The sequence below is a fragment of the Ixodes scapularis genome, unplaced genomic scaffold, assembly GCF_016920785.2.
Source record: "Ixodes scapularis isolate PalLabHiFi unplaced genomic scaffold, ASM1692078v2 PGA_scaffold0__279_contigs__length_252992795, whole genome shotgun sequence".
NCBI lineage: Eukaryota > Metazoa > Arthropoda > Arachnida > Ixodida > Ixodidae > Ixodes > Ixodes scapularis.
In genome coordinates, this window is record NW_024609835.1 from 6,192,497 (window position 1) to 6,217,858 (window position 25,362).

Consider the following 25,362-nt stretch of genomic DNA (forward strand, 5'->3'; position numbering starts at 1 on the left):
AAGGAGCTCTTGGTCTTTATTTTGTTTGTCTCACAAAGCTCTTGTCTCTTTTTTTTTTTTTTTTTCAGTTTTCAAATGGAAGAGATGCCCTTGTGACATACCTTTTGTCGATTCACGGGGACAAGGAACAGGAAGAACTGGTCTACTTTAACTTTTTTCTTCCGCTGTTTCTGGACAAGACCTTCGTTCACAGGGCTCTGTTGCAGTACCTGAACGCTTTGGATCACCTGATAACATCGGGAGCATTCGCCGATGCGCCTTCAGAGTTTCTGGTGAAGTTGCAGAGTCTTGTGGCGCTTAAAGGGCTTAGGTAAGTTTCCGAAATGGCGCTGCTTTGTCTTCACCAGTCACGCACAAGCAGAGTCATGCAAACCCTCCAAGTTACTGCATGGCTCTGAATTTTACATTATTAGGTTACAATGTGGCCACAGATGCGGTCACGTCAGCAGACACATCGAATTGAAATAGTTCAGCTTATTTTTAAGTTTAATTCATTCGAAGGCATATCACCGAAAAGCTGTATGTCAACTATGTGCCATTCACGAAAGGATTTGGTGTCATTGGTATAAAACATCCATCCGAGATGACAGTCATTAAATGATATTGCGACAAAGACAGACAGCTGCGGTTTTCTCACAGTTTACTTCGTAGCTCCAACATTGAATGGCCCGCAATAGAGCGCGAACATAACCCTCTTGGACACCGTTTAATCTTGGCGGCAATGATGCCAGAGGGTGAAGTCGACGCACCGTCCGGTTAGGTCGTCACAATACATTAAATACTGTAGCCTCTCTGTAAGCTTAATTGGGTGTCTCGAGCAGTTTCCTATTTGGCCACTGATTTCTGCCCAACGTATTTCACCTCAGGCTGAAGGCCATACCCAAAGTGGAGGCAGCGGTGGGTGTATTGAGCAGCCTGCTCCAGTTCGAAGGCGACTGCCGGAAGGGGGCTCTGATCAACGTGCTCCGGACGTTGGACCACCGTTCTCAAAGAGTGCGCGTCACCACGGCCGCTAGGCTGGGCGAAGCACTCCTGATGTATACCGTGCTCGAAGGCAGCAGGTTGGACGACGCCTTACGAGCACTGTCCAGCACGGACTGGAGAGCGGACAGACAAGAGCTGAAGCGGTCAAGGGAGATTTTGGCCGTCGCTTTCGGTCTCAGCGAATCGGCACCCTGATGGCCTCCGTCGAAGACGAAAACTCTAGCTGCACTAGTGCGGTGCCTAGAACGCCTCTTCGGCCGGTGCGCTTAGCACATTATAGCGTCCTTGCTTCGGAGCGCGGCCGAAATTTCAACGACACATTTTGCGGGAGCTGCCTGGCACCAGGATCGCTGCAAGTTATTGCAGTCCTGGTGGTTGGTTGTGGAGGCACCAGTGAGAAAACAAGCAGTCACGGGGATCACTGTTTTTGCGGCTTCCCGACCCGTGGCCGCCGGAGTTTGTCGACCGGTCAGCCACAGAGCAAACTACAACACAACAGCAATCCACTGTTTCCAGCTCCGCCGCTTTGCCACCACGAGGATTGCGGCGATCCGCACCATTACGGAGACGTAACGTCGCCGGGCAGAAATCGAGGTAACGAAGCAAAGATGCAGCGAATGCGCCACTCAAAGAGGCGTTCGAGGCACCGTATTACCAGTGCTTGTGTTACTGTTGATGTCACTGGGTTGCAATGACCCAAAAGGAACTCTTTCATTTGTTCTTTATGTTTGTGCATTGTAAATACATTTGCATTGTAGAAATAGTTGATTTGACGGACGTAGTAGCCATGTTCCAATAAGGCTGATCTCGGTGCTCTGTTAACTGAGCTTGCTTATATGCTATTTAACATTCTCGAGCCGCATTATAGGGAGGGGCCACGTGTGTGTTTGCTTGCCTGCTGGAGTGAACCATTTTTCCTGTATTTATGTTGAGGGAACAATGCCTCTGAGTTTGTAATAATTTCAATGGCATAAATCTGCAGTTTGCTTTATTACCCTGTGTTGTTTGACTATCCACACATGTTTGCATGGGCCCTTCAAAATAAAGGAAACTACCTTTGTACTTGCTTTCCCCTTTGATGCCCAGTATTGCTCAGGAGCAGCACCTCAAGATTGGTTTACTTTCTCTCACGCCACGTGCGCCTCAATAAATTTAGCGCCTTCTGTCGCAAGGGCGAGGATGCCTGCACTTAGGAGTGAAGGATCGAATTGCATCTTCAAAACAGATCTTGTCTTTTAAAGCCAAAGCTGACAGGGGATGTGAGCTATGATGGCATGCAGCACTGACCTCGAAACTCTTGAGAAGAAAAACAGGCGCAAATATTGCAAATTCAGTTACAAGTATCTCTATTGTGCAAAATGCGAAGTGTACCTGTGCCTTCTCCCAGGTCGTAACCGATTTCAGTCATTGAACGTAAAATAATACTGCAAATGCCCTGTGATGCTCGCAATCAACATTTCAAAAACATAATTATGAAAAAATGTAACTTTTTTCTGAGACCAGATTTCTGTTATTTTGTGTGTTTTAAAACCGTGTCAATACTTTTAGGTCTCCAGTATTTCAAGTAAAGTTCTGGGCATCAAAGTGTTAACAGCATATTTCTCCAGCATCATGAATCGAATCATCGGAGGTATGCTGCCAAGAATCTCCTTTGTTTGCACCCTAGTAGGATCCTGTGTCATATAACGAAAAAGCGCCTAGCAATGTTGGGAGTATTTTTATAAGGGTTGGCAGGACATTTTATTGGCATATCGATAAACGTAATTGCTGAATTCTACAAGCATCAAGGAGAATGCTGCGAAAGTATGTCTACGTGTCACACACACTTGCCTTCCCCATATAAAAAATTCGAAGTAAATAATCAAAATAGGACAAATATGAATGCTCATGCAAGATGCTATTCACCATATTGTTCGCGCTGCGCCCGCCAGCACGTGGTCACGCAATCGCGAGCGGATGAGTTCTCGCTGCTCACTGATGGCTCTAAAGAGAGAACTTTTCCGGAACCCCGCGCCTACCTCATCAACGTCACTGCGCACGTGACCCGGAAGACGACGTACGAGTTGAGAGGCGGCAAAAACCTGGATCTTTTTCATTTTTTTTTTTTAATAAAAAACTAGGGTATCCAGGCAAAATCTTTTTTCTGAAGTTCACTTCAGAGGTAAATCGTTGCACAGCTCCTTTAATGGGGGTGTCACCCGGGTAAAACTCCTTAATATGGAGTTTTCGTAGACCGAGTTTGCCCCTCCCCTAAGCCCTCCGCAACGAAGAAGCCGCTACTGCATTTGCACGCCAGGGAATCGTAGCGGGTTGTGGAGAGTGTTGCAAGACAACGAAAATGATCTACGAAACCTTCCTAATAGGTGACATTCACTTGACGTCACTCGCTAGGTTCGCTGCCATCGCCCACCGCGGTCGCCATCTTCGAGGTCTCTTGCTATCGCGAATGCCATCAGGCCGGACCTTTTGAGCGTGGTTTAGCAGTATTTTACAACTTTAAAGGGTCTTTTTGATCGAAACTAGGGGTTATTCTTATACTTTGGTACTTTTGAAGCGCCGTGGGAGTATTTTTTGTGTGTTTTAGTTTGTTTTTGTCGCAATCGGACTCGTTTACCGCGGCCGCGTTGCTCCCTCGGCTCCATGAAGCGCTCCGTGTCGCCCGCCGAGCCGACGGCGGTAGCTCTTGCAAGAACTAATTTTTCTACTTCGGTGCTTTTGCAGCACGGTGTGATTACTCTTTGTTTTATTTTGATAGTTTCATTATTGTTTTTCTCTAGCTGATTTTCTGTACTACGGCCGTGTAACCGTGTGGCTCCATCGCCGCTGTGTCGTACAACATACGTCGTGCCTTCGGTGTTCGTTCCTGTGCAGAAACATACCGTGCGGCTCACAGAGTGCGCAGCTTATAAAAAATGCGGCGCATTTTCATTAGCCCAAGCGATTTAAAAACCGCATGTAAGCGATTTGGCGAGCGGGAAGACAAACGACGGCGACCCGCTTCGCTGCCGCTCGGTCATTCGCGCGACGAGGCAAACCGCATGAAAGCGACGGGAGCACACGACCAAGGCGATGAGCGCTAAGTTTTTTAGAAATCCCAAAACCGAGCTACGCGACGAGTGACAGTGAAGGGTGAACCGCATGTAAGCGATTTAGCGAGCGATGGCGACAGCGACGGAGGTCGGCGACGAGCGACGGAGATTTCTCGCGGTCGGTCGTCGCGTCGCTTGGCTTTTGGATTTCTAGAAAGGGTCGCTTATCGCCTTGGTCGCATGCTCCCGTCGCTTTCATGCGGTTCGCCACGTCGCGCGAGTGACCGAGCGACAGCGAAGCGGGTCGTCGTCGCTTGTCTCGTCGCTGTCGCTCGTCTCGTCCCGTCGCTCGCCAAAATTGCTTACATGCGGTTCAGCCTTTACACACGGTACTTGGCGGCAACAAGGAAAACGGCCCGCCCCCGAGACCAACTTTTCTTCTCTCTTCTGTTCAACGAAGCTTCAACGATATGAAATTAGCACACACTAGCAGCGGACGACCGCGTAGCGTAGCCAGTCAAACCGAGACCTCGAAGATGGCGGATCGACGGTGGCGCTCCCTGGCAAAATCGAACCTGCAGGCTCAGTGAATACCACCTATACGGAGTTTTCGTTGACCGGTTCCCCTGCTCCGCTACTCTCTCCGCAACGAAGACGCTGCGCATGCGTGCCGCTGGCCTTGACTGCAGAGTTCCGGATATCGTTGCGGAGAGCGTTGCAGAATGGAAGAAACGATCTACGAAAACTCCAATTTGGTAATAACGCTAAAAAAGTCCGAGGACACCTAAGCACTACTGTGAGTGCGAAAGCATGACTGTCGTTCTTCCGCTCCCTTAGTTCGTCTGCGGCGTAGTGGCGTGGGCGGCCATGTTTCGCAACTGCCGGGGTAGCGGCCGACGGGAGTTTTCGTACACCGCGGTGCCCCCTCCGCTAAGCGTTCCGCAACGAAGAAGTTGCTACTGCGCCTGCGCGCCGATAGCCTTGGCTGCAGTTCCCGCTATCGTAGCGGGTTGCGAGGGTCTTGCGGGACGGCGAAAACGATCTACGAAAACTCCCTACTAAATGGCCGCGCTGCGCTGAGCTCGGCCGTGCACTCTCTCCGGAGTTTGCCCGAGCGGGATGTGCATCTAGGCCCTCACCGCCGCACCTCTTACCGGCGGCCGGGCCTCTGCGTGCGCTGTGCCGCCATGGAGAGGGATCCTCTAGTTGCGTTTCTTTTTAAACTACGCCTCGCGAGAACCAATGGGAGCCTCGTTCCTTGATGACGTGCGCCAGCCAATGGGAGCCTATTCATCGGATTTCCGCTACAGACGACAGGCTTCGCTCCATTGGGACAAGGGAAGGTGCTACTTGGCCCGGCTTCAAAACTGACGTCGGTTCTCTCCGTGGGACAGTTAATACTTTCGCATTAAAACGCAACAAACGACCGCTTGCTAAATCCCCAAGCGCCCCGGCCCGCACTCGAGGAATCATGGGAACTGTGTTCCTTCAGTTTCAGTGATCAGTAATTTTGATCAATTCGATGTTTACAAATTTTGTGTAATCCGGAGTCATCCTGAATGAGCATCGTGTAGAGTCCAAAGACCTGTCATATCACTTTTAAAATTGCTCGTCAATGTCAGCGTTTTTGGTACTGCGCATGCAATTCAGCTTTCAACCTGGCTGAGCTGCAGAAATCTCTTACAATATTATCATTCTCGTGATTGTTGTTTTAGCAGGAATTGCTTAAGAAGCGAAGAATTCGCAAGCAAAACCAGGATTTAGCTCGGAGTCAGCGGGGCTGTTTATAGCATTTTTTTTTTTTTTTTTTTGCGTTTCTAAGTTAAAGGGGTCATGAAACGATTTTCCTACTTCTTCCTCCTCAGCTTTAATCCTCAACTCAAATGCGAATCGTGAAATCACGTGCTCGTGACATTCCTTCGGTACCGGTGCGATGACTCCCAGCTTCCACCGTGCTTTTTATGCACACCATAGAACTTGTAATTCCCCAGTGACAATAAGTTCCGTCAGGGCACTCATTGGCCACGAACGCGAATCCAAATATTCGTCGACGGATTGATTGTTGACGAGCGATTACGTCCGAGTGACGCAGTTCTCGTGTCCAATGCGTGACCTGGGCTCTGATGACGTCAGTTTGGCGCCGGTGACGCGCTTTTGGAACCGCGGATGTATCACAGTGAAAAGGCGGAGAGCTTTCGAAGGCCAAGAAGGTACAAAATAGTCCGCTATATTTTCAAATGTTCGTACCGAAAAGCTGGCTTTTGATTTTTTAGCCTCTTTCTTTTGGCCAACTAAACGATAGGCGATTAATAAAGTCCCAATTTAAAATCATTCATCCCAACCCAAAATTCGTTTCATGGCGCCTTTAACATTATCGTCTTTGAAGTTGTACGAGGATTATAATATTGTAAGAGATTCCTGGCAGCTCGGGCCAGACTGAAGGATGGATGGCATGCACAGTATCAAGAACGCTTACATTGACAAGAAATGTTAAAAGTGATGTGACAGGTTTTGACTACACGACGCTTATTCAGGATGACTCTGGATTACACTCACAGGATGACTCTGGATTACACTGGTCGGAATTACCGATCACTAGGGAACTGAAAGAACACCATTCTCTTAATGACCCGAGTGCGGGCCGGGGCACTCCGGGATTTAGCATGTGGTCTATGACACCCACACACTCTAAAGGAAATAGGTAGGACCCAATGTGGCCGGCTGCCACGTCAGATTGACCCAATTACAGGGGTCAGTGGGTGTCGCCACCCAGATTGCGCGTCGGGGTAGCGCCACCGGTATATTGTTCATCGCTCAGTCATTTCAGCTACAGTTTATGGCACAATAACTTGTTTAACACAGGATGTGTTTTATCAACCGAATTTCTAGAAGAGATCTGATGCTTGGCTGCAACGAAAAACCGACACCGAAAAGCGTTACGTCCACCAGAGTAATACTAAGCTTATATACGGAATTACATAAAGTCCTCAGCAGGATTTGAACCCATCACCTTGAAATTGTGAGCCAAGTGCTTTACCGACTGAGCTATCGAGCGACGGGGCTTGCTTTCGCAGGCGAAAGCCAACACCTTCGCGCGGGCACAGTCGCGCACCTGGCGGCCTTGAAAGCGTGTGGGTGAATAAGGACGGTCCCTCGAGCTCCTGTTATGCTGCACAATCTCACAGCGCTTCTCGGAAATGGAGGCAAACCTTTGAGCTTCGTGGTGAGGCAGCGCCGTTCAGAGGCCTCTCTCTTCCACCGTGGCCATGGCTCCTACGAAGCAGACGGCCGCAGAACGTATGCGAGCTTATCGGGAACGTAAGAAACGGCAGAAGCAGCAGGGAGAACCTTCACCAGGGACAACGCAGACGAACGCCGGTAAATGTAAGGCCTATCACACATTCTGTGCTCACTAGCCTTTGCCAGCGTGATCAAGCTTGGTGTTTATTTTTTCTCAGTATTTGTACTTTTCTATAGACAACGAAAGCAAGGTGCACATGTGGTGTTCCCTTCCATCGCGAGCAACGTACATGAATGCAATATAAATCTGAGGGTACAATATAAATGACTAGCAAAAATGTTCACGAACAAATGAATTCATAGTAACAGAGCGGACTATATTACTGTTATGAATGACTAAATGACTGCACTTGATATTTTGCGTAACACTCGCGGCCAGTGACAACTTTAAAAAATCTACCAGTCTTTAAAAAGACATGTAGTTATCCAAGCATCCAAAACTGAATCGGATCAGAAATACCAATATATTTCCTCAAAATAATAGCACTTCGCACTTATCTCGTAGTTATGTTGAAAATAAATTCCTAACATTCGGCTATTTGGTATTGTGTTGAACTGCTTTTACCCTGTTGAATCTTTGCATGGCGGTGTTTGCCTCAGAAAATTCTGGGTGGTTCTTTAGCTTCATTCCGTACAGCCTTTGAACTGGCATCGTATGACATCTCTCAACAGAGGGTGTAGAGGGCAACCCTAAAAACGAGGTACTAAATATTGTAGGATCATATATTCAAGGGAGGAGAGGCCACCATACTTGAAAGATTTGGCATATAAAACGGTGCCTCAAACCGTCTTGGGGCCGTAATCGAAGCTTATACTGACAAGGTTATCTTATGATAATGTGCCATGCTCCCATCCCCAACAATAAAACGATTGGATGTTGTATACCATTCGGTACCTCCAGCAGCTCCTGGGACGTCTCATATTTGATGTTCATAAGGTAAAGCGCCAGTGTGCAACCCTTGGCGGCAGCTGACGCGGACAAGACAAAATAGAAAAGCGTTGTGACAAAAAATGGCGCCAAGGCTCTGTTCAAGGCTAAGAGCAGGAGCCACGAGATGGTCTTTGACATGCTTGAGTAAAAAGTAAAGAGCTGCGATGGTGTCACTAAATGACCTGGTGTCGCCACCTAAGACACAGATTAAGGCACCCATAGTTATATACTCCACTTGTCGGCAGCTAAAGGGGAGTACGACGACGATTATCTGCTTTAGCACCGTGCCTAAATGCAAGTGAGTTTTGTGAGTTACCTGCAGGTGGAGCGTGTATACTCTGTACTAGTAACCAACCTGTCAACAAGCTTAGCTGTACGCAATGTTTTGGACATTCTCTAGTGCAATCGGTGTGTAAAACACAACCGAAACCGTCTCTGGATTACTATTCTATGAAAATTGGTCCGTTAAACGAGTTTCTCTGTAACATTCTCAAAACAACAATGGTGCCTTTCTAGACCCACCTGTGTCACATTCATTTTCAGTTCGCAACACAAAAGGAATTGAGAAAACACCGATGAACGCAAAACTTTCTCGCAGAAGTTGCCACGAACAAAGAATGACGGTGCGGTGCTAGCTCTTGAGCAGAGGCGCAATCCAGTCAGAAACCATACGGCCGACCTCGGCTCCTTTGTCCAAGACGAATGCGTGCCGAAAGCCCCTTTCGCACAGGCGCACGTCGGCACTGGGAAACCTCCGGCGCAGATCGTCGTGGTACTCGACGGGACTCCAGTGGTCGTTCCGACCGTAGTACACGGTTAGCTTGTCCAGGTGCCGGGCTATGGTGTCATTGTCCCTCTCTTTCACGTTCTCGATGATGTCCCTGGTGAACACGAAGCAGGCCATGAGGCACTCCGGCTTGAAGTAGTTGGTGGCCCCACTGAGGGACGTGGTGTGGGGCGAGCTGCACGAGGTGGCCATGAAGATGTACAACCGGACGAGGAACATCTGCATGGCGCGTGGCAAGACTCGGATGGCGGACAGGGTGGCCACCGTCACGGGGCGAAGGTAGGTGACCAGGGGGGATATGATGCTGACACGAGGACACTCCTCCAGGCTTTCGATGGCCGGAAACAGCAGGATGGCTTTCTTGACCTGGGTCATAACAGCCAAGAAAATAATGTCAGGTTGATTATTTCTTTATACTTGTGCATGATGTTATAATCAGTGATAGCTCAAGAAACGAAAGGTGTGACTCACTTTGTTCACATTTCGTGATTCGTTCTTTGGCATTCTTATCGGCTGGTGCAGTAATCTCATTGGCTAAGGAGTGATAATAAGATGGCCTAGGCTTCGCCATGCCCTGCTCCTTTAGAGCTGTGAGCGACCATAGCTGCCAACAAATCAATTTGCCAAAGGCGTGCGCTAGTGAAGTACCTGATGCGCGCATCGCTCGACCTGCGCTCGACCGCAAAAATGGCTTCCGGACTGGGTTTCTTCGCATTCTATACTGTGGTGAATGGACTGTGCGCGCGCTTTAAAATTATCCCTTTGCCGCCTGAACCCACAATTGAGTTTATGTGTCGTCTAAAATTCCAAACGCAATGAACATTGGGGAACACCGGGCATTTCTCTGCACCTATGCAATGTTGGTCAAATGTAAAATGCCTGCCAGTGTAATTATGCGATCCAGATATAAGGGTCCTGTTCAATGTGGTGTCACAAGTTCAAACCCGGAAAATATGGTCCCATCTGTATTTTGCGCCATTGTTTTCTTGCTCTTCTCGAGCTTGTCAGTGGCTACAATGGCTACGAAAATGTTTGTTGCCTTATAGGTTTTTTGTGGCGTGAGCTACACTGGCCGAGGTTGAGCAGTTTCGCGTGGCTCCCAAAGAGCCGTGCTGCGCATGCGCGAGGAGCAGTGACGTCACACGGCGCACAGCTGGCGCGCCGGAGCCGCCGCCGCGCGCGCCTCGCCGGTCTGCGCATTCCAGAGGAGTGACGTCATAGCCGCGGCAGACGCACTGGCGCCGCCGCGTGTCCAGCTGTGCGCCTCCGTTGCGCAGTAGTCAAGCCTGACGCTGCACCGGAGCCGCTTGATAGCGCCTCTCATTTTGCGCGCATAAGCTCACGCTACGTATATCCTGGCATAGCCGAGCTAAGCCACCGCAATTTTTTTTCCACATTTTAAAACGTATTTTAGTTTAGTGGTGGGGACGAGCAGGATATATATATATATATATATATATATATATATATATATATATATATATATATATATATATATATATATATATATATATATATAAGTTCGAGGAAAGGCCTTTACTTCACCAACGTTTCAAGCGGGGACCGCTTTTCTTCAGGGTAGGATGGTGTGTAAAATGTCATCTTTTTGTTGAAGTTCGTGTGTAAGAGGAAGAGTGACTCTGAAGAGTATTAAAAACATTCGGAACGGGAGGAAAAAAAATATCGTAAATCTTTGAAAATAATAATTATAAACAATAATAATTGAAATCATTAAAACTAAATAAATTGATTTGCAGTATTTACCACAGTCTTTGTCACAGTTCATAAGCACAATCGCCCTGAGCAACCGGAGCGCACACAGAAGTAGTTTAGGGATGTGTTCGGGATTAACGCCGCTTCGAGAACGGAGATCTAGACAGCGCAAGAGTGCCTTGGCGTTTTTTTTTTTTTTTTTTTTTGTGAAGTATGTATGTCATATTTTAGTTATGCTTACGCGCTCAGGAATTCAACGCAGCGGAAGGATTGCCACGGGACGCACGCTCACGAGGGTGTTCACGAGAGGCGTGGAATGAATTCGCGATGGCAGTCGCCTTTGGCGCAACAATGTAATAGACGCGCTCGACTAGAGCAGTGTGTGCAGAAGCAAAATAATCGTGTGGCTTCGGCCCTACACAGACCGTCGTAGCCAAGTGAGTACGCTTGGACTTGCGTTAATGCCACAAGCAACCGAATTGAATTTGTGAAAGAAAAAAGCCGCCTTCAATTCTCTATCGTGATCATGGGCTAAACCCAGATTCAAGAAGGATGATACGTATTTTTTCAATGCTATGGTCTTTAAGATTCATATGCCTTGAGAACGGGAGCGTGGGTATGGACTTGACGTGAGATTTGTGTTTATTATAGCGCCACCGAAATGAAATACTGGTTTGTCCTGTTAATCCATGTTACATATATTTACCGCGTGAACGATTAATAACGTTACGCGTACTACAGTTGAGGTTTCCAGTGATTTTGTAAAAGGAGCCAGAGTTCGCGCTAATGACAAGGTTGGTGGTTTCTACATATTCGCAAATCTCACACCTGGGCGTCTGGCAAGGTCTACAACCAGAAATGTCTGAAGTCCTGTTTTACCTCGTCGATAGACCACACGTGGTGATTGCGGAAAAAGGGTGCGTAGTTTATCGCTTTGCTGCAAAATTCTGTGATGTTTCCTGAGGATATTGTTTAGATATGGAAGGCGGGCTGAATATGTATCTACCAGGTTTGCGTGCTGGTTTTGTGGCATTTTAGGTTGGGGTTGATTGATAATTTGTTCTTGGTCGAGGGCTTGTGCTCTTTCAATGGCCTTACACTTACAAAAATCTGTAGTTAAATTCTTTTGAATTTTTGTTGAAAATTTTCTGGAGTTCTATTGAATTTCTTTTTAAACTTTTTTGATGTTTTTTAGACTTTGTTTTGACAACTTATTTAACTCCTAGTTAAAATTGGCCACTTAAATGTTTTAGAACTCCTTCTTACATACATTCTTTTGAATTCCTTCTTACATAAATTTTGTTGAAATCCTTTTGACAAAACCGCAGATTAACGTTAAAAAAACACTAAATTTTTTAATATATATTTTTTTTAATTTCGTTAGGAAATAGTGCCTTTTTGATACATACACATCCCACAAATAAGCAATGTAAATAAACACAAACACCATCCAGCACTCAACACCAGAAACACAGTCTTGTTGACAGCACCAGAGCCTTATATAGCCTACATATTGAAGGTAATCATTTGGCCGGTGACCACCTCAGCACTTACTAAGTTTCCAAGTCTCCGGTCTCCTTCTCGAAAGTCTGTCAAAGAAAGACAGTGTTTCGAACTTCGTGGACTCTATCTCTTACTAAAAAGCATTGGTACAACGAATAATAATTTCGTGTAGTCGCTAAAACAACATCCACAAAAACGGCTCATGGAACAAATGTTTATCGCTTCTCTGCATAGCACCACTCGGGACGAAGCCAGTCAAAGCGGTTGCTCCACTTTAAAATAGTTATTTTGCTCTTCTTTACTACTTGAATAGGGTCAATAATGCAACGATTGTAATTTACAAAGTGAGAACGGCAGGGCGTGTTTTTCGAACGCCTGCCCTCCAGCACGCGCCCCATGCCTTCCGTCGTGCTTTGACTGCGCAGCCGAGCTCGAGGGGCGCGAGACGTCGAAGAGTTGTCAAGGATAGAAGGCTCGCGCTGGAGGCAGGAGAACGGAAGCTCCTCCCTATGGTTCTCAACTTGTCAGAGACTATTGAGAAACTTAGTGACTTTTGACATTTAGTCATGATGTATTATGTTCAATAAAAAGTCAACAAAAAGTCTGTAGCTTTTCTTTTGACACTGGCTACAGAAAGTCAACTGAATAATTTAAACACGAAGTAAATAGAACGTCTGCAGCATTTCTGATAACACTTTCAACAGGAATTCAACAGAAAAAAGATCCAACCTAGAGTTAATAGAAAGTCAATAGAAAATCATAAAAAAGTTTCAACACAAAATCAACAAACTTTTTGTTGATCATGTCAACAGGAAGCCAGTCGAAATAAAGTAATCAAAGTGAAGAAGAAGTCAACACATTTTCAATAAAAAGTAAAAAAAAAAAAACCGTCATATCGGACCCCGCACACGACCGCAGACCAAATAAAATAATAAAAAAATGTCTCTTTTTATAAAATATTATAAAGAAATAATGTCAATAGGTTTTCTTTTTATTTTTTAGAAAATAACCTACAAAAAACGTTGTTACAACTTCTTTTTTATTTTTTATAAGTCTACAAAACAAAATCTATTGTTTTTCCTTTTGAAATTTTTTAGAAAATAATCTACAGAAAATTGTCTTTACAAGTTCTTTTTAATTTTTTTTATAAATAAATCTACAAAACAAAATCTATTGTTTTTCCTTTTGAATTTTTTTAGAAAATATCCTATAGAAAAACGTCTTTACAAGTTCTTTTTAATTTTTTATAAATAAGTCTACAAAAAATTCAATATTTTTTCTTTTGAAAGTTTTTTTGACAATAGTCAAAACAAAGTGAGTTTAAAAAGGAATTCAGTAGGATCGCGGAAAGTCAATAAGTCTAAAAAAATTAAAAAGAATGTTGAGACCCGTTTTTGTAAGGGATATCGACAATGGTTGGTGGATAATTCTGCTTAGATAGCACGAGTTTCAGATTGCCGGCGTTGCGTTCGAATTCATCTAAGTTACAGCATATTATTCGGAATCAATGCGCTTGAGAAAAGGAAATACTTGTTTTGCAATGTTTAGGGTGAGAGCTCTTGAAGTGCAGGTACTGTTGACTTTCCGTCGTCTTCCCGAAAAGTTTTGTTGAAAGAGCATTCCTGCTGATCTCTACTGTCACGTCAAATAAATCAATGCTCGTTTTAGGATAACGGTGCGAAAACATAATACTGGGGTGGAGAACGTTGAAGTCTTGAAAAAAGTCTCTGAGTGCTGACTCCCCGTGTGCCCATACCATAAAGATATCATCGATGTAGCGCTTATAAAACAGAGGTTGCAGAGAGCGACTGGACAAGAAGCGTGACTCTAGATCGGCCATAAAAAGATTTGCATAATAAGGGGCCATCCTTGTACCCATTGCAGTTCCCCGAGTCTGTAGAAAATGTCTTCCTTCGAATTCGAAGTTGTTTTGTTCTAAAACTAACCTGAGAAGTGTTGCGAGGACGTCGTCGTTCCCGAACATATCCTCTAAGCTACTTCTGTGTGCGCTCCGGTTGCTCGGGGGTGATTGTGCTTAAGAACTGTGACAAGGACTCTGGCAAGTGCTGCAAATAAATTTATTTAGTTTTAATAATTTCAATTATTGTTTATAATTACTATTTTCGAAGATTTACAATATTTTGTTCCTCCTGTTCCTAATGTTTTTAATACTCTTCGTAGTCACTCTTCCTCTTCCACACGAACGTCAACTAGAAGACGACACTGTATCCCACCCTGAAGAAAAGCGGTCCCCGCTTGAAACGTTAATAAAGTAAAGACCTTTCCTGGAACTCCTCAACTTTCGTTTCACGTCCAACCGGCCCGTATATATCTATATATATCTATCTATCTATCTCTCTCTCTCTATATATATATATATGGGTGAGGCAGAGTAGCTTGAGAACAATGGCCCGGAAAAATGTAATAAGTCAGAGATCCGTACATGCGGAGTTGCTATATGCTAGGGAGTTTATTATATGTATTACGACAGTTTCGCCGAGAGGCTCGGCTTCGTCAGGAGATGACACATATGTATGCCATCCCCTGACGAAGCCGAGCCTGTCGGCGAAACTGTCGTACTACATACAATAATCTTGTAGCATAGCTACGCATCTTTGACTTATATATATATATATATATATTGCTTAAATACTGCATATGGTCGTTTTATATTCGCGATGGTTTTTGTGCATTCAACTTGTGAGAGAATATATAGTGCAGATCAAATAATTTTCGAAAGCTACGCGCACTTTCAATTTCGAGTTTACTGTTCGGACTAAGATTGCTGGAGAAATAAATACCGACGAACGTTCTTTGAATTGCTGTTTTCGGCCCATTAAGAGCTACGAGCATGTGAGTATTATTTAAAGTAATGAAATGTTCGCTATTGGCGTATCATTGGAATTCATTGTGAGGTTCGAAAAGGTATCACCGCTAGGTACTGTCCGCCTTAGAGCCACAACGATACGTACAAAGAATAGGGTTTTAGTAGATCGTTGCGGCTAACTCAGATAACGATACCCGATAGCGATACGATGCATGCGCGTAAGCGTCGGTCAAGTATCGGGTATCGTTATCGGGGGCATGAGAACGATCTACTAAAACTCTCTACTAGATCTGCATTTAATGCATGTCTATACAAGATATAACATTGAGGGTGTGTTAATTAATCCTCAAAAGAGCAATTAAAAATAAAAATATTTCAAACGGAAGCGTGCCGCGATTGACAGCGGCAGCTGCCCCGTTGTGGAAAGGCATGTTGAAGGAGGTTTGCCTTCAGCCAGATTGCTCTACAACGTTTGCAGTGGGTTGTTTGCTTCCAGTGGAGTTGATGTAGGAGACGTGAGTGAGGAAATGTGCGCTTTGGTGGAACAATTATGCGAAACGTTGCACCTGTTGGAGAAGGACACATACGCGTGCTTTCTTTTTGGCTGAAACGCTCTTTCAAAAGGGGGGCCTCCGTGACCGCGCCTGCAGCGGAACAAGGGAAAGTATCCACGCGAACTGTTCTGGAGATGCGCGCAGCGCTTCTATACAGAACAGCTCGTATACATACTTGTGGCGGCGGCGGGGGGGAGGCGAGGGAGCCTGTCCGCAGCAGTGCTACCAAATGGTGCTACCAAATGGTGCTACCAAATACTTTAGGTGCTACCACGTGGGTCTTTCGCGGATGCGAGAGAGGGCCTTCTTGCCGTGTGCGAGGAACGACGGAAAAGGAAGAGCAGTGCATCTGCTGTAGAGTGGGGTACGTTGCGTTCGTACATGAGCCTTTTTTTGCCGGGAAGGGACGCTAACAGCTGCTGCTGGAAAAATTTGTTGGGATCATTTTGTCTCGCATTTATAATGCATCTCGTTTGCCTCGTGATTTTATTCGAGCAAATTGTTGTATTAAAATACTTTTGTCAATATAACTATAGAATCAGAACTGTTTGTCGTGCCAAAAGTGCGCACGCATTACGATAAATACCTAGGACTTCATTACATTCCTGCCATTTTTAATCAGCTGTCTGATAATACGTTTGACTGAAACTCGCGATGTCAATTACGAGCTGTCACACTTGATCTCGAAGAAAATCTGTGTCGATTTATTTCTGTGAATCAAGATGGACGTCTCTGTGGACATACTATAGTTCCTGCTGCCGGGCGACGCCATTACGTTTCGTCTGAATAAATTACTATTATTATTATCTCTTTCCACTTTAGCAGAGCGAAGGCTGGGGAGGAGGCGACCTCCTCTTTGTAAAACCGAAACTGAGCAGAACCGAAAAAAAGGGTACACCAGACACAGAGAGCTCTATGTGTGTGTGTGTGTGTGTGTGGGTGTCGGGTGTCCCGTTTTTTTGTTTCCCTCAGTCTCGAGGATTTTCAAGCATGGATTGTCACCAGCCCACCAGCTCGCTCGTTGTTTAAATATTTTATCAGCGACCTCCTCTCTTGCGTTCGCTCTGCTAAAGTAGAAAGAAGTGAGAGGAGTTTCCCGTGAACTCTTAGCCTGTGACCTTGAAGGTGACAGAAAGCGGGCCGGGGCCATTTCGCTGTCTTCAGTGTCTCACGTGGCAAAGGCTGCTGGGCAAGGTGCAGTGCACAGGACGTTGCGCGCAATATTTTCGAATTTTCGCTAAAAAGGTCTATTGGCGAGCAGGGTGCTCAGGGCTGTCAAAGAAGGTCTATTGAAGACGGTAGAGGAGGAAGCTTACGTTGAGATCAGGGGCCCTCTTGAGGATCTCGAGCACCATGTGGCAGCCTATGGAGTGCCCCACTAAGACGATCGGAGTGCCGCTGGGAATGAACTGCTCGATGAAGCACAGCTTGTGGCCAATTTGACCGTCGCACGAGTACAGCGTAGGGTTTTCTGCGTGAGGCAAAGGTGAACAAGGATTAATCCTCTAATAGACCGATCTCACTAAGTGTTCGGCGCATGCGCGCCGCCGCCATAACTTTAGTTTACAGGAGGCAGACGGCCGTGCATGCGAGGGCTCGTGCCGTTTCGTGCTCCACACGCGCAGAGCTCCAGCGAAGTTGTCGCACGTGCAGAAAGACTAAAGTTCCCTCTAGAGCCACTAAATAAGCTGCGCTTAGAGTATCGGCACTCCGTTCCCCGACATTGTTGAGGGCGCCGCCATTTTGGCTCGTATGCAGAACAGACGCAAGGGCCGATCGTCATGATTCAAAAGTGCGACTTCCTCACCATTAGATTCGGTGTTAGGAAGGTCATGTAATATTGCTTTGCTCTGTCGCGAACGGTTTAAACATTTGTGGAGGGCGGAAAAACATTTCCTGTGATTTCAGATAAAGCTTCAGATAACTGGCAACCATGATTTTAAGACACAATATGGCCAAGTGCCGTTACTCTGAAGCGTAGCTTATTTAGTGGCACTAGTTCCCTCGATGCATTGCGGCAGCGGTGGCGTAGTCAAACTGGCTGGTGAGATCAGTCTATTGTCCGTGTTAATTTTTTTTTCTACAGCACTATTCTGCACGGGACCCTGGCTCAATTAGTGCTATATAGGGTGCCTTCATGTGCGCTTTGCTTAGGGTGGAGACATCTCGCCATTTTGTCCCACACATTTATTTTTCTTTTTTGTTCAAAAGCGCGTCAACAGCGCGCTGACTGTGCTATGGCGACATTTTGTTTTCGTCAATTTCTTTGTATTTTACCCCTGAGCGCGTGCTGTCGGCATCGGGTACTACAAAGGGTGGCATCACCCTTAACAGAAGGACATTGAGGCACCCTATTCTACCTTTAAACAAAGGTAATAGAGAGTTGCGAATAACATATCTTGTTCACGTTCTGTGTAGAAAGCGAACAGTATATGTGATTTGCAACTCTCACTCTGATGTGCAGTATCTCCTATTTGCATCTTCAAGCCGAAGTGTAAATACCGATTAATAGAACCGATTTTAATCTATTCGCGCCATTGTTTTTCCGGGCCCGCTTTCCCGCTGGAGTTTACTTAAATATACCACAATATTCCGAACATAATCTGTGTAATGGCTATTTCGCGGTCACCTTCGCTGTAACATCGTCATCCACTAGACCTCAAAGAACATCGAGGAACACCGGCGGCCGATTTTGGGCATCGCTTCCTGGGCGAGCGTTTCATGGGATCCGAGTGTGCGCCGAGCCCTGACTCTGCACTGCTGTCGAATAGGTTTGCACACGAGTACGTGCCAAAAGCTGGTGCAGCACTCGTATCAATCGAGGGCATGTTCATAGTGTGTGCTCGAAATATGGCGACTTCGTGGCACCAACTAGAATGCGCCCAATTCGGAAAAGGGTGCATTATCGTAATTTTGCAGCGGGTGTAACAAAATGTACAACTATTTAACCCGGTGTTTAGATCATAACTCGAGGGTACTTTTTTGGGGAGGGGGGTTCATATCGGTGTCTTTAATTGTGGTAATTATGAGTTCCGATTAATCTGTTCGTAGCTTGCGACGGAGTACGTATAGCCGGAATTTCGCTAAGAATATTGTTAACGCAAGTTAATGCGACGGAAGAGCAGAACACCGCAAAGGCAGACGCGCACGATAAAACGTTCGACAGCTCGTACGGCGCTTCGGGAAAGTGATCGAATCCCACCATTCACAATGTCGTATGCGCTCACGTGACGCTGTTGTGATTGGTCGGCGGACGTACTTGGCGATTTTCTTGTCGTGCCGTACGACGTGTTTGACGTTTCGCAGCTCGTACGACTGGCCGTGTCTGGCGGTAAACCAAATAGCCGCGGTTATATACGGACGAGATGGGTTTTGCGAAGATGCGACGTGTTGTCCAGAGGAGAGATATGGGGCCGAAACTTTTACCCGAACCGATGCGAGAAAACTACCCGATCCCCACCCGCGCCCGACTGTATTTTTGAATGAGTCCTAAGACCGCGTGTGAGTAACGGGAGGCTGGCTCGATGACCTCCACCACTTCACGCCAACATAAAAAAAAAAAAAATTTAAACAAAGAGGATTGACCACGTCTGATACTTTGTCCGTGGCTTCGTAGAAAGAATGACAATAAGAACAGTAACTTCATTTTTAAAATGAAACGCATTGCAAGTTCCCAACAGGAGCAAACACCCCAGAGAATCCTGAGCATTTGCTGTTTGTCTCGAGTCTCGGTTCTTTCTAGCCTCTGACAAGGTAAGAATGGTAGGGCGTGTCTTTCGAACGTTGCATGCGCACGTTGCTTTTTGCCGTGCTCTGGCATATCCTCCTATATACTGACAAAGCCTGGCATATCGCCACGAGAAGTGGCCGCCGAAAGGAAAAAGGTGGAGCGGCAGACAACGGATGAAACGAGAGACACATGACTGGCGCCCCGCTGCGGCGAGACGCCGAAACACACTTCTCAAGAGCGAACTAGTGTGTTTCGGGTCCTCGCCGCTGCAAAAGCTGTGCGCTGACGTCCAGGTTCCCCCAGGGTTCCCCGAGACATGGCTCTTTGATGCTCTGTGCTACCAGATCCTCGCGCTCCAATCTGCGACCGGTGGCTCCGTCGTCGAACTGCCAGTCTTTCTGCAGTAGAGAGGAGGCTATGCCCGTGCTCTGGCTGAGCGTTCACGCTCGTGGCTCACGAGACGCCGAATCGAAGGGCGAGCGCGCGCTGGAGGCGCGGGACAACTCCTCCTTGCCGTTCTCATTCTGTCAGCGACTAGCGTTATGTGGTTAGCCTGAGTGAGTGAGTGAAAAGACGTTTATTGACACTGGTGGATAGAGGAGTCAACTTATTGGCAAGTTTAAGGATGGTTGGTTAGGCGGGACATTGGCGATTTACATAACTATACGGTACAGCTGTGGTCCCGCCGTGGGGGAACGACCCCCTTATATGTGCATGTCGAGCCCGGTCTCGCTCAGGTAATTGAGCAGGCCGGACAGGACCGCGACGCGCTTGTCCCTTTCTCCCTCAGGTCGACACCAGGCTTCGAAGGAGGTGGGGCGGAGTTGTTGGTCTAACGCGTCCAGGGCTTTCGTTCTCTCCTCGTGGAAGTTTGGGCACTCCCATACGAGGTGATGCTCGTCGCACTCTACGTCGCGATTTGTGCAGTAGATGCAGCCCTTTGAGCAGGCTTCCTCTTCTCGCCGCAGCTTTCTTGATAACAAGCTGTAGTCGTGGTCTATTGCAATCGAAGCGCCGTCAGCTCTCTTCTTCCTCTCGCGGGCCGCCCGCTCCCATCGCTGGGTGCGGGCCGGCGTGATGGCGGCGTGGGCCCTGAGTCTTCGCAGCTTGACCGTCTGATGCCGTCGAAAGAAACCCAAAGGAATGCTCGCTTCAGGGAGCTCGCCTTTGGCATTTAGCTTCATCTTTACTTCTTTTTTCATCGCCAGTTTAATGTTGAGGACGGTGCCCTCGGGGTCGTATAAGTTGAAAGCGGACGATGGCGGTAGCACAGAGGGGGCCGCAACCGGGTCCTGGCGTCGAAGGTCGATACGATTAAGCTCTTCGATCGCCGCCCGGTGCGCCTTCTCGTTACCGTCTATGCCCGCGTGACCAGGAATCCACTCTACGCTTATGGAGAGTGGGTTCGGGTCGCGTCGCTCCAGTTCATGCGCTAGCCGGAAGATCTCTCCGACTGCGGCGTGTGCCTTGACCTGCGTTCTAAGTGCCCTCACGGTTGCCTGGGAGTCCGTGAAAACGCGCAATTTGTGAATTACATCGCTTGATGACACTGCCGTGTCCTTGATGGCTTCGAGTACGGCATTTACTTCGGCTTCCTGCGCGGATCCACAGTGTTGCAGTTCCTTGCATTTCGTCACGTGTTTATAATGCCATGCCGCTGTGGTCGCCACTCCATCCTTGAACGCGGCATCGACGTATACTCGAAGTTCGTCGTCGCCGTCACCTCCCTTCTCTTCGTGCCGCCGGGCAAACTTGCGTCTTCTACCGGCGTTAGTCGTTGAATTCATCCTTCTCGGGATTGGACAGGCCGGGGTGACCATCGTCTTCTGCCATGGTGGGATGGGGTCCGGTATTAGTGATTGAGCGGTCTGCGCGCACAGAGAGCTCCACGGAGGCATGAGTTCTAATAGGGCCCTGCCCTGTCGGGTGTGCGCCAGTTTGGCACCGTAGGTTCGCTCCTGATTCCGCTCGATCTCTTCAAGGGAGAGCATCGGGACTGCCTCGTGCAGTAGGTCCAGGCGTGTGCACTTCGGCAAGCCCGAGATGCAGCGTCGTGCGTCGTTAATCAATGTTTCCAGTTTGGTCCGCTGAGCGGTGTTGAATTTGTAGAAACGGAGGCCGTACGAGATCTTGGATATAAGGGCGGCTTGGACCACGGTCTTCGCTAATCTTTCTCCCAGGCCCCCGGCCCGTGTCGCTAAGCGTCGGACGATCGAAAGTCCTTTCTTCCACGTGCTTCGCATACGTTCGATCCAGGCGCTTGGGTTGCCGCCCGAGTGGACGTTCAACCCTAGAATGGAGTGCTCGGCCACTTTGTCGATCTTCTGACCGTCAAAGCGCAGGTCCGCGTCGATCTTTTCCCAGCCTTTGCCAAAGGCTAAGTATCTTGTCTTTTCAGGTGACGGGTGTAGACCGACCTCCTTCAGGAAGTCGCTCACCACGTCAAGGGCCCTTTGGATTGTTGTCTCGGGAGGGGGCGCGTTGTCACTTCCCATAGTCCACGTCGTGATGTCGTCCGCGTAGACTGTGAATGCCAAGTCCGGAATGACGGCGAGCCGCCATAGGAGCGGCGCCATCGCCAGGTTGAAGAGCACCGGTGAAAGCACTGCTCCTTGTGGCACGCCTATTTCATTCGTCTTCTGTTCGCTGCTACAGTGCTTGCCGGTCTTGACCAGGTACTTTCGTCCGCTCAGGAAGGCCTTGACGAAATTCAGGGGTCTGCCCCGCACGCCCAGTTTTCGGGCCGTGTCAATAACCGTCGCGTGAGGTAGGGTGTCGAAAGCTTTTTTAATGTCCACTGCTACCAGGAGTTGTGGGTGGCAATGCGTTGGCCGGTTCACTAAGTATTCACGAATGAGGACTAAGCTGTCCTGCGTGCCAAGGTTCTTGCGGAACCCCGTCTGGGCGGGATGCAACACTTCTCTTTTATGCTCAATTATCCAATCGATGCGCGCGAGCACCATACGCTCCATCAGTTTGCTGAGAACAGATGTAAGCGAAATTGGGCGCACGTTGCTCGCGCAGTCCGGCTTCTTCCCTGGTTTGGGTATGGGGCACACCCAGGACAGTTTCCACTTGTCCGGTATGTTTCCCTCGTGCCACGCGTTGTTGATCGATTTCAACAAGTTATGTTTGACCACCTCCGGGAGGTTTTTGAGCATGGAGTTGGTAATCCCGTCAGGGCCCGCCGCACTCCGCTCGTTGCCCCTGTCGATGGCTGCCTCCATTTCCCACATAGTAAAATCTGCTTCGTACTCTTCGGCTTTCGATTCTTCGGGTTCATAAATTTTGGGGTCCGGGCTCGTGGCTGGCTGCGGGAAGAAGACATCTCCAATCTCGTCCAGTATCTGTGTGATTTCCTTGCCTTGCGCGAGGGCCATGTTTGGTGCTGTGTTGCCGCCTTTGCTCTTGCCCAGCATCGCGTTACAGACAGCCCACATGCGTCTGAGTGACGTCCGTTCGTTGAACTCTTCGCAAGACTTGATCCAGTCGTCCCTGCACAGCCTGCTGGCGTGTCGCTGCGCCTCCTTCGCGTACCTGTTGGCCTTGCGAATATCCCGTCGTTTGCGGGTCCGACGGTAGCGTCTCAGGTGGTTGGTTCTTTTGCGCCATAGGGATAGTAATCTGGTATCCGGAATGGGCGCTTCTTTTTCGATTAGGGTTTCGACTGTTGCGGCCTTGGCCGCATCCCTAATCAGTTTTGTCAGGTCATCTAATTTGGTGCCCGTGGATCCTTCTAGAATGGTGCGAAAGTCGTCCCACACTGTAGTCTTTGCCGTCCTATGCTTCTTGTGTCGCTTTGCCCTGCCGACGATACAAGTCTCAGTAGGGTGGTGGTCGCTGCCCCACGCGTCCTCAAAAACTCTCCATTCGATGTTCCTTGCAGTATGAGGGTCGGCCCAAGTTAGATCAGGCGTGGTGTCTTGTTGGTTGATACTGGGCGCGGTCCGCGTCTTGGTGCCCGGTTCATTGATCAGGACGAGTCCCATATCGGTGGCCCTGCGCAGCAGCTCGGCACCTCGTGCTGACGATTTCGCGTAGCCCTATTCTTCGTGTTCGGCATTAAAGTCTCCTCCGACGAGAATCACGCGCTTTCTCTTCTTACCGTACTCTCGTACCAGCTTCTCCACCCAGCCGTGGTCGATCTCCGCTCTCGTCTTCTTTGCCGTCGAAGTCCTAGGCCGGTAGTACACTGACACCACCAGGATCGGGCCGTCGCACTCGCTCTCCACCAGGACGGCCACTACCTCTTGCGAGTCAGTGCACCATTCCCGCGTGTCCACTTGCTGTTGGGGTAGGTCTTTGCGAACCAAAATAGCGACTTGCGGTTGCACTCTGGTCTTGCCTTTGACGGTCAGCGTCACACTCGGTTGGTCGTATACTTGATGTAGCCCGTCAGTTTGATATCGGCCTCGTGGGTTTCCTGAAGCATAATAGCGTCTACAGGAATCTTTCGTTCGTGTAATCGTAGCTTGAGTTCGGACTTTTTGCCGCGCAGCCCCCGGCAGTTCCATTGAAGGGCGGTAAACGTCTTCTCGTTCTTGTAACGTCTTTGGTGTTGGCTCATAATTGGTTTATTGGGCCGGGGCCGCCGTCCCTATCCCATGCTGGGTAAACATAATCTGTAGTTGTTGCTGCATCTGCTGCATCATGACTTGTTGCTGTTGCTGAAGTTGCTGCTGGAGCTGTTGTTGCCACTGTTGTATTCTGTTCTCTACAAGTTGTAGGAGATCACCGCCGCTTGGGGTCGTGCCGGGAAGGCTGCCTGAGTCTCGCGGGTTAGGTTGCGTCGGCGGCACGTTCCGCGGCGGGTATTGTTGTCGATCTTGTTGTGGTGCGGCCACAGCGGCTTCACTGTTTGTTGATTTTGCCTTGGTGGCTGCGACTTCGGCTTCTTTCTTCTTTTGTTCCAGGACTTGTTCGTAAGTTACGGGGCAGCGTTGGCTCCGGCGACGTGCTTCGTCGGTCTTCTGTTGCTCAATTCGGAGCCGCTGCTCGGCTTCTCGTTTACGTTTTCGGTCAGCTTCGGCCGTGGCCTTGGCTTGCGCTCGACGGGTCTCTTGTTCCTGACGGAGTTGATTTTCGTACTCCATCTCCAATTGTTGAATCTTCTGCAGTATTCTGCTGCTACTCTCTCTAAGTTGGGCTAGTTCCGTCGCCAGTCTGCTGCTGCAGCCGCTGGGCGTGCCTAAATGGGAGACAGGGTCCATGTTCATTGCCTTCGAATCTAGTGCTTGTCTGTAAGTCGGTTTTGGCTTTCGCTGTTCAGCCTGTTGCTGCTCCTGCGGTGTGAGGGAGGGGAAGTCGTCCGGGTTATATGGTGCCCGGTTGGAGGCCCCGCCTTTTTTTGCAGCAGTAAACACCGGGCCGCCGCCATGGTTGCGTCTACCGTCCGCCGCTCTCTTCTGGAGTTTGTCGTCCGCTCGGTTCCTGGCTTGACACGCTTCGATTTCGAAAACCGTGTGGCCAGTTTTCTTGCAGTTGGGGCAGTACTTGCCCTGGCAGGGTTGGTTGTTGGGGTGGACTTCATCGCAAGTTTTGCAGCGTTGTTTGCGCGTGCAGACCGTGGCCTTGTGTCCCAGTCCATGGCACTGTAGGCAGACGACTGCTGTAGGCTTGTAGGGAAACACGTTATGGTACCTTCCGAAAAGTCGGAGGCTCCTTGGAATACCTTGACCTTCAAATGTGATTAAGTACGTTCCGTTCTTGCCTATGGGTCTGGCGTGGATGATGTCGTGGTAGTCCGCTATGGCGTTCTCGACAATGCCGCGTGCCGCGTCGCCGGGTGAAACGCCGTGTATCACTCCTCTCGGTTGGCTGCCGGTTGTGGATCTGTAGACCGTCACTTCGATCTTCTTGTCGGGATCCTCAGTGGGTAGCTCCTTGAGCGCCATGAGGTCCTGAGCGTGTTGTTCCGTTCGCACGGTAACTGCGATGGAGTTGTTCCCGTTGCTGACAGCGTATCCGATCTGATCGTTTTCGCACGGCGAACTTAGGATTTTTC

The 25,362-nt window shown here is 48.3% G+C and overlaps 2 protein-coding genes across 6 annotated transcripts in view; one reads left to right on the plus strand and one right to left on the minus strand.

Annotated features, from left to right (window-relative positions):
• Positions 1-2,046, plus strand: part of LOC8028501 (tubulin-specific chaperone D) — a 35,290-nt gene extending 33,244 nt beyond the window's left edge. For all 3 annotated transcript variants that reach the window (XM_042288554.1, XM_029968152.4, XM_029968153.4), the window contains exons 16-17: positions 69-310; positions 867-2,046. In XM_042288554.1, the coding sequence (XP_042144488.1) occupies positions 69-310; positions 867-1,179 (555 nt within the window). In that variant the 3' untranslated portion in view covers positions 1,180-2,046. The remainder of the gene's footprint in view (positions 1-68; positions 311-866) is intronic.
• A 5,384-nt stretch (positions 2,047-7,430) lies between these two features.
• Positions 7,431-25,362, minus strand: part of LOC115309892 (lipid droplet-associated hydrolase) — a 59,047-nt gene continuing 41,115 nt past the window's right edge. For all 3 annotated transcript variants that reach the window (XM_029968139.3, XM_042288689.1, XM_029968141.4), the window contains 2 exons: positions 16,945-17,099; positions 7,431-9,397 (listed from right to left, as the gene is read on the minus strand). In XM_029968139.3, the coding sequence (XP_029823999.1) occupies positions 8,876-9,397; positions 16,945-17,099 (677 nt within the window). In that variant the 3' untranslated portion in view covers positions 7,431-8,875. The remainder of the gene's footprint in view (positions 9,398-16,944; positions 17,100-25,362) is intronic.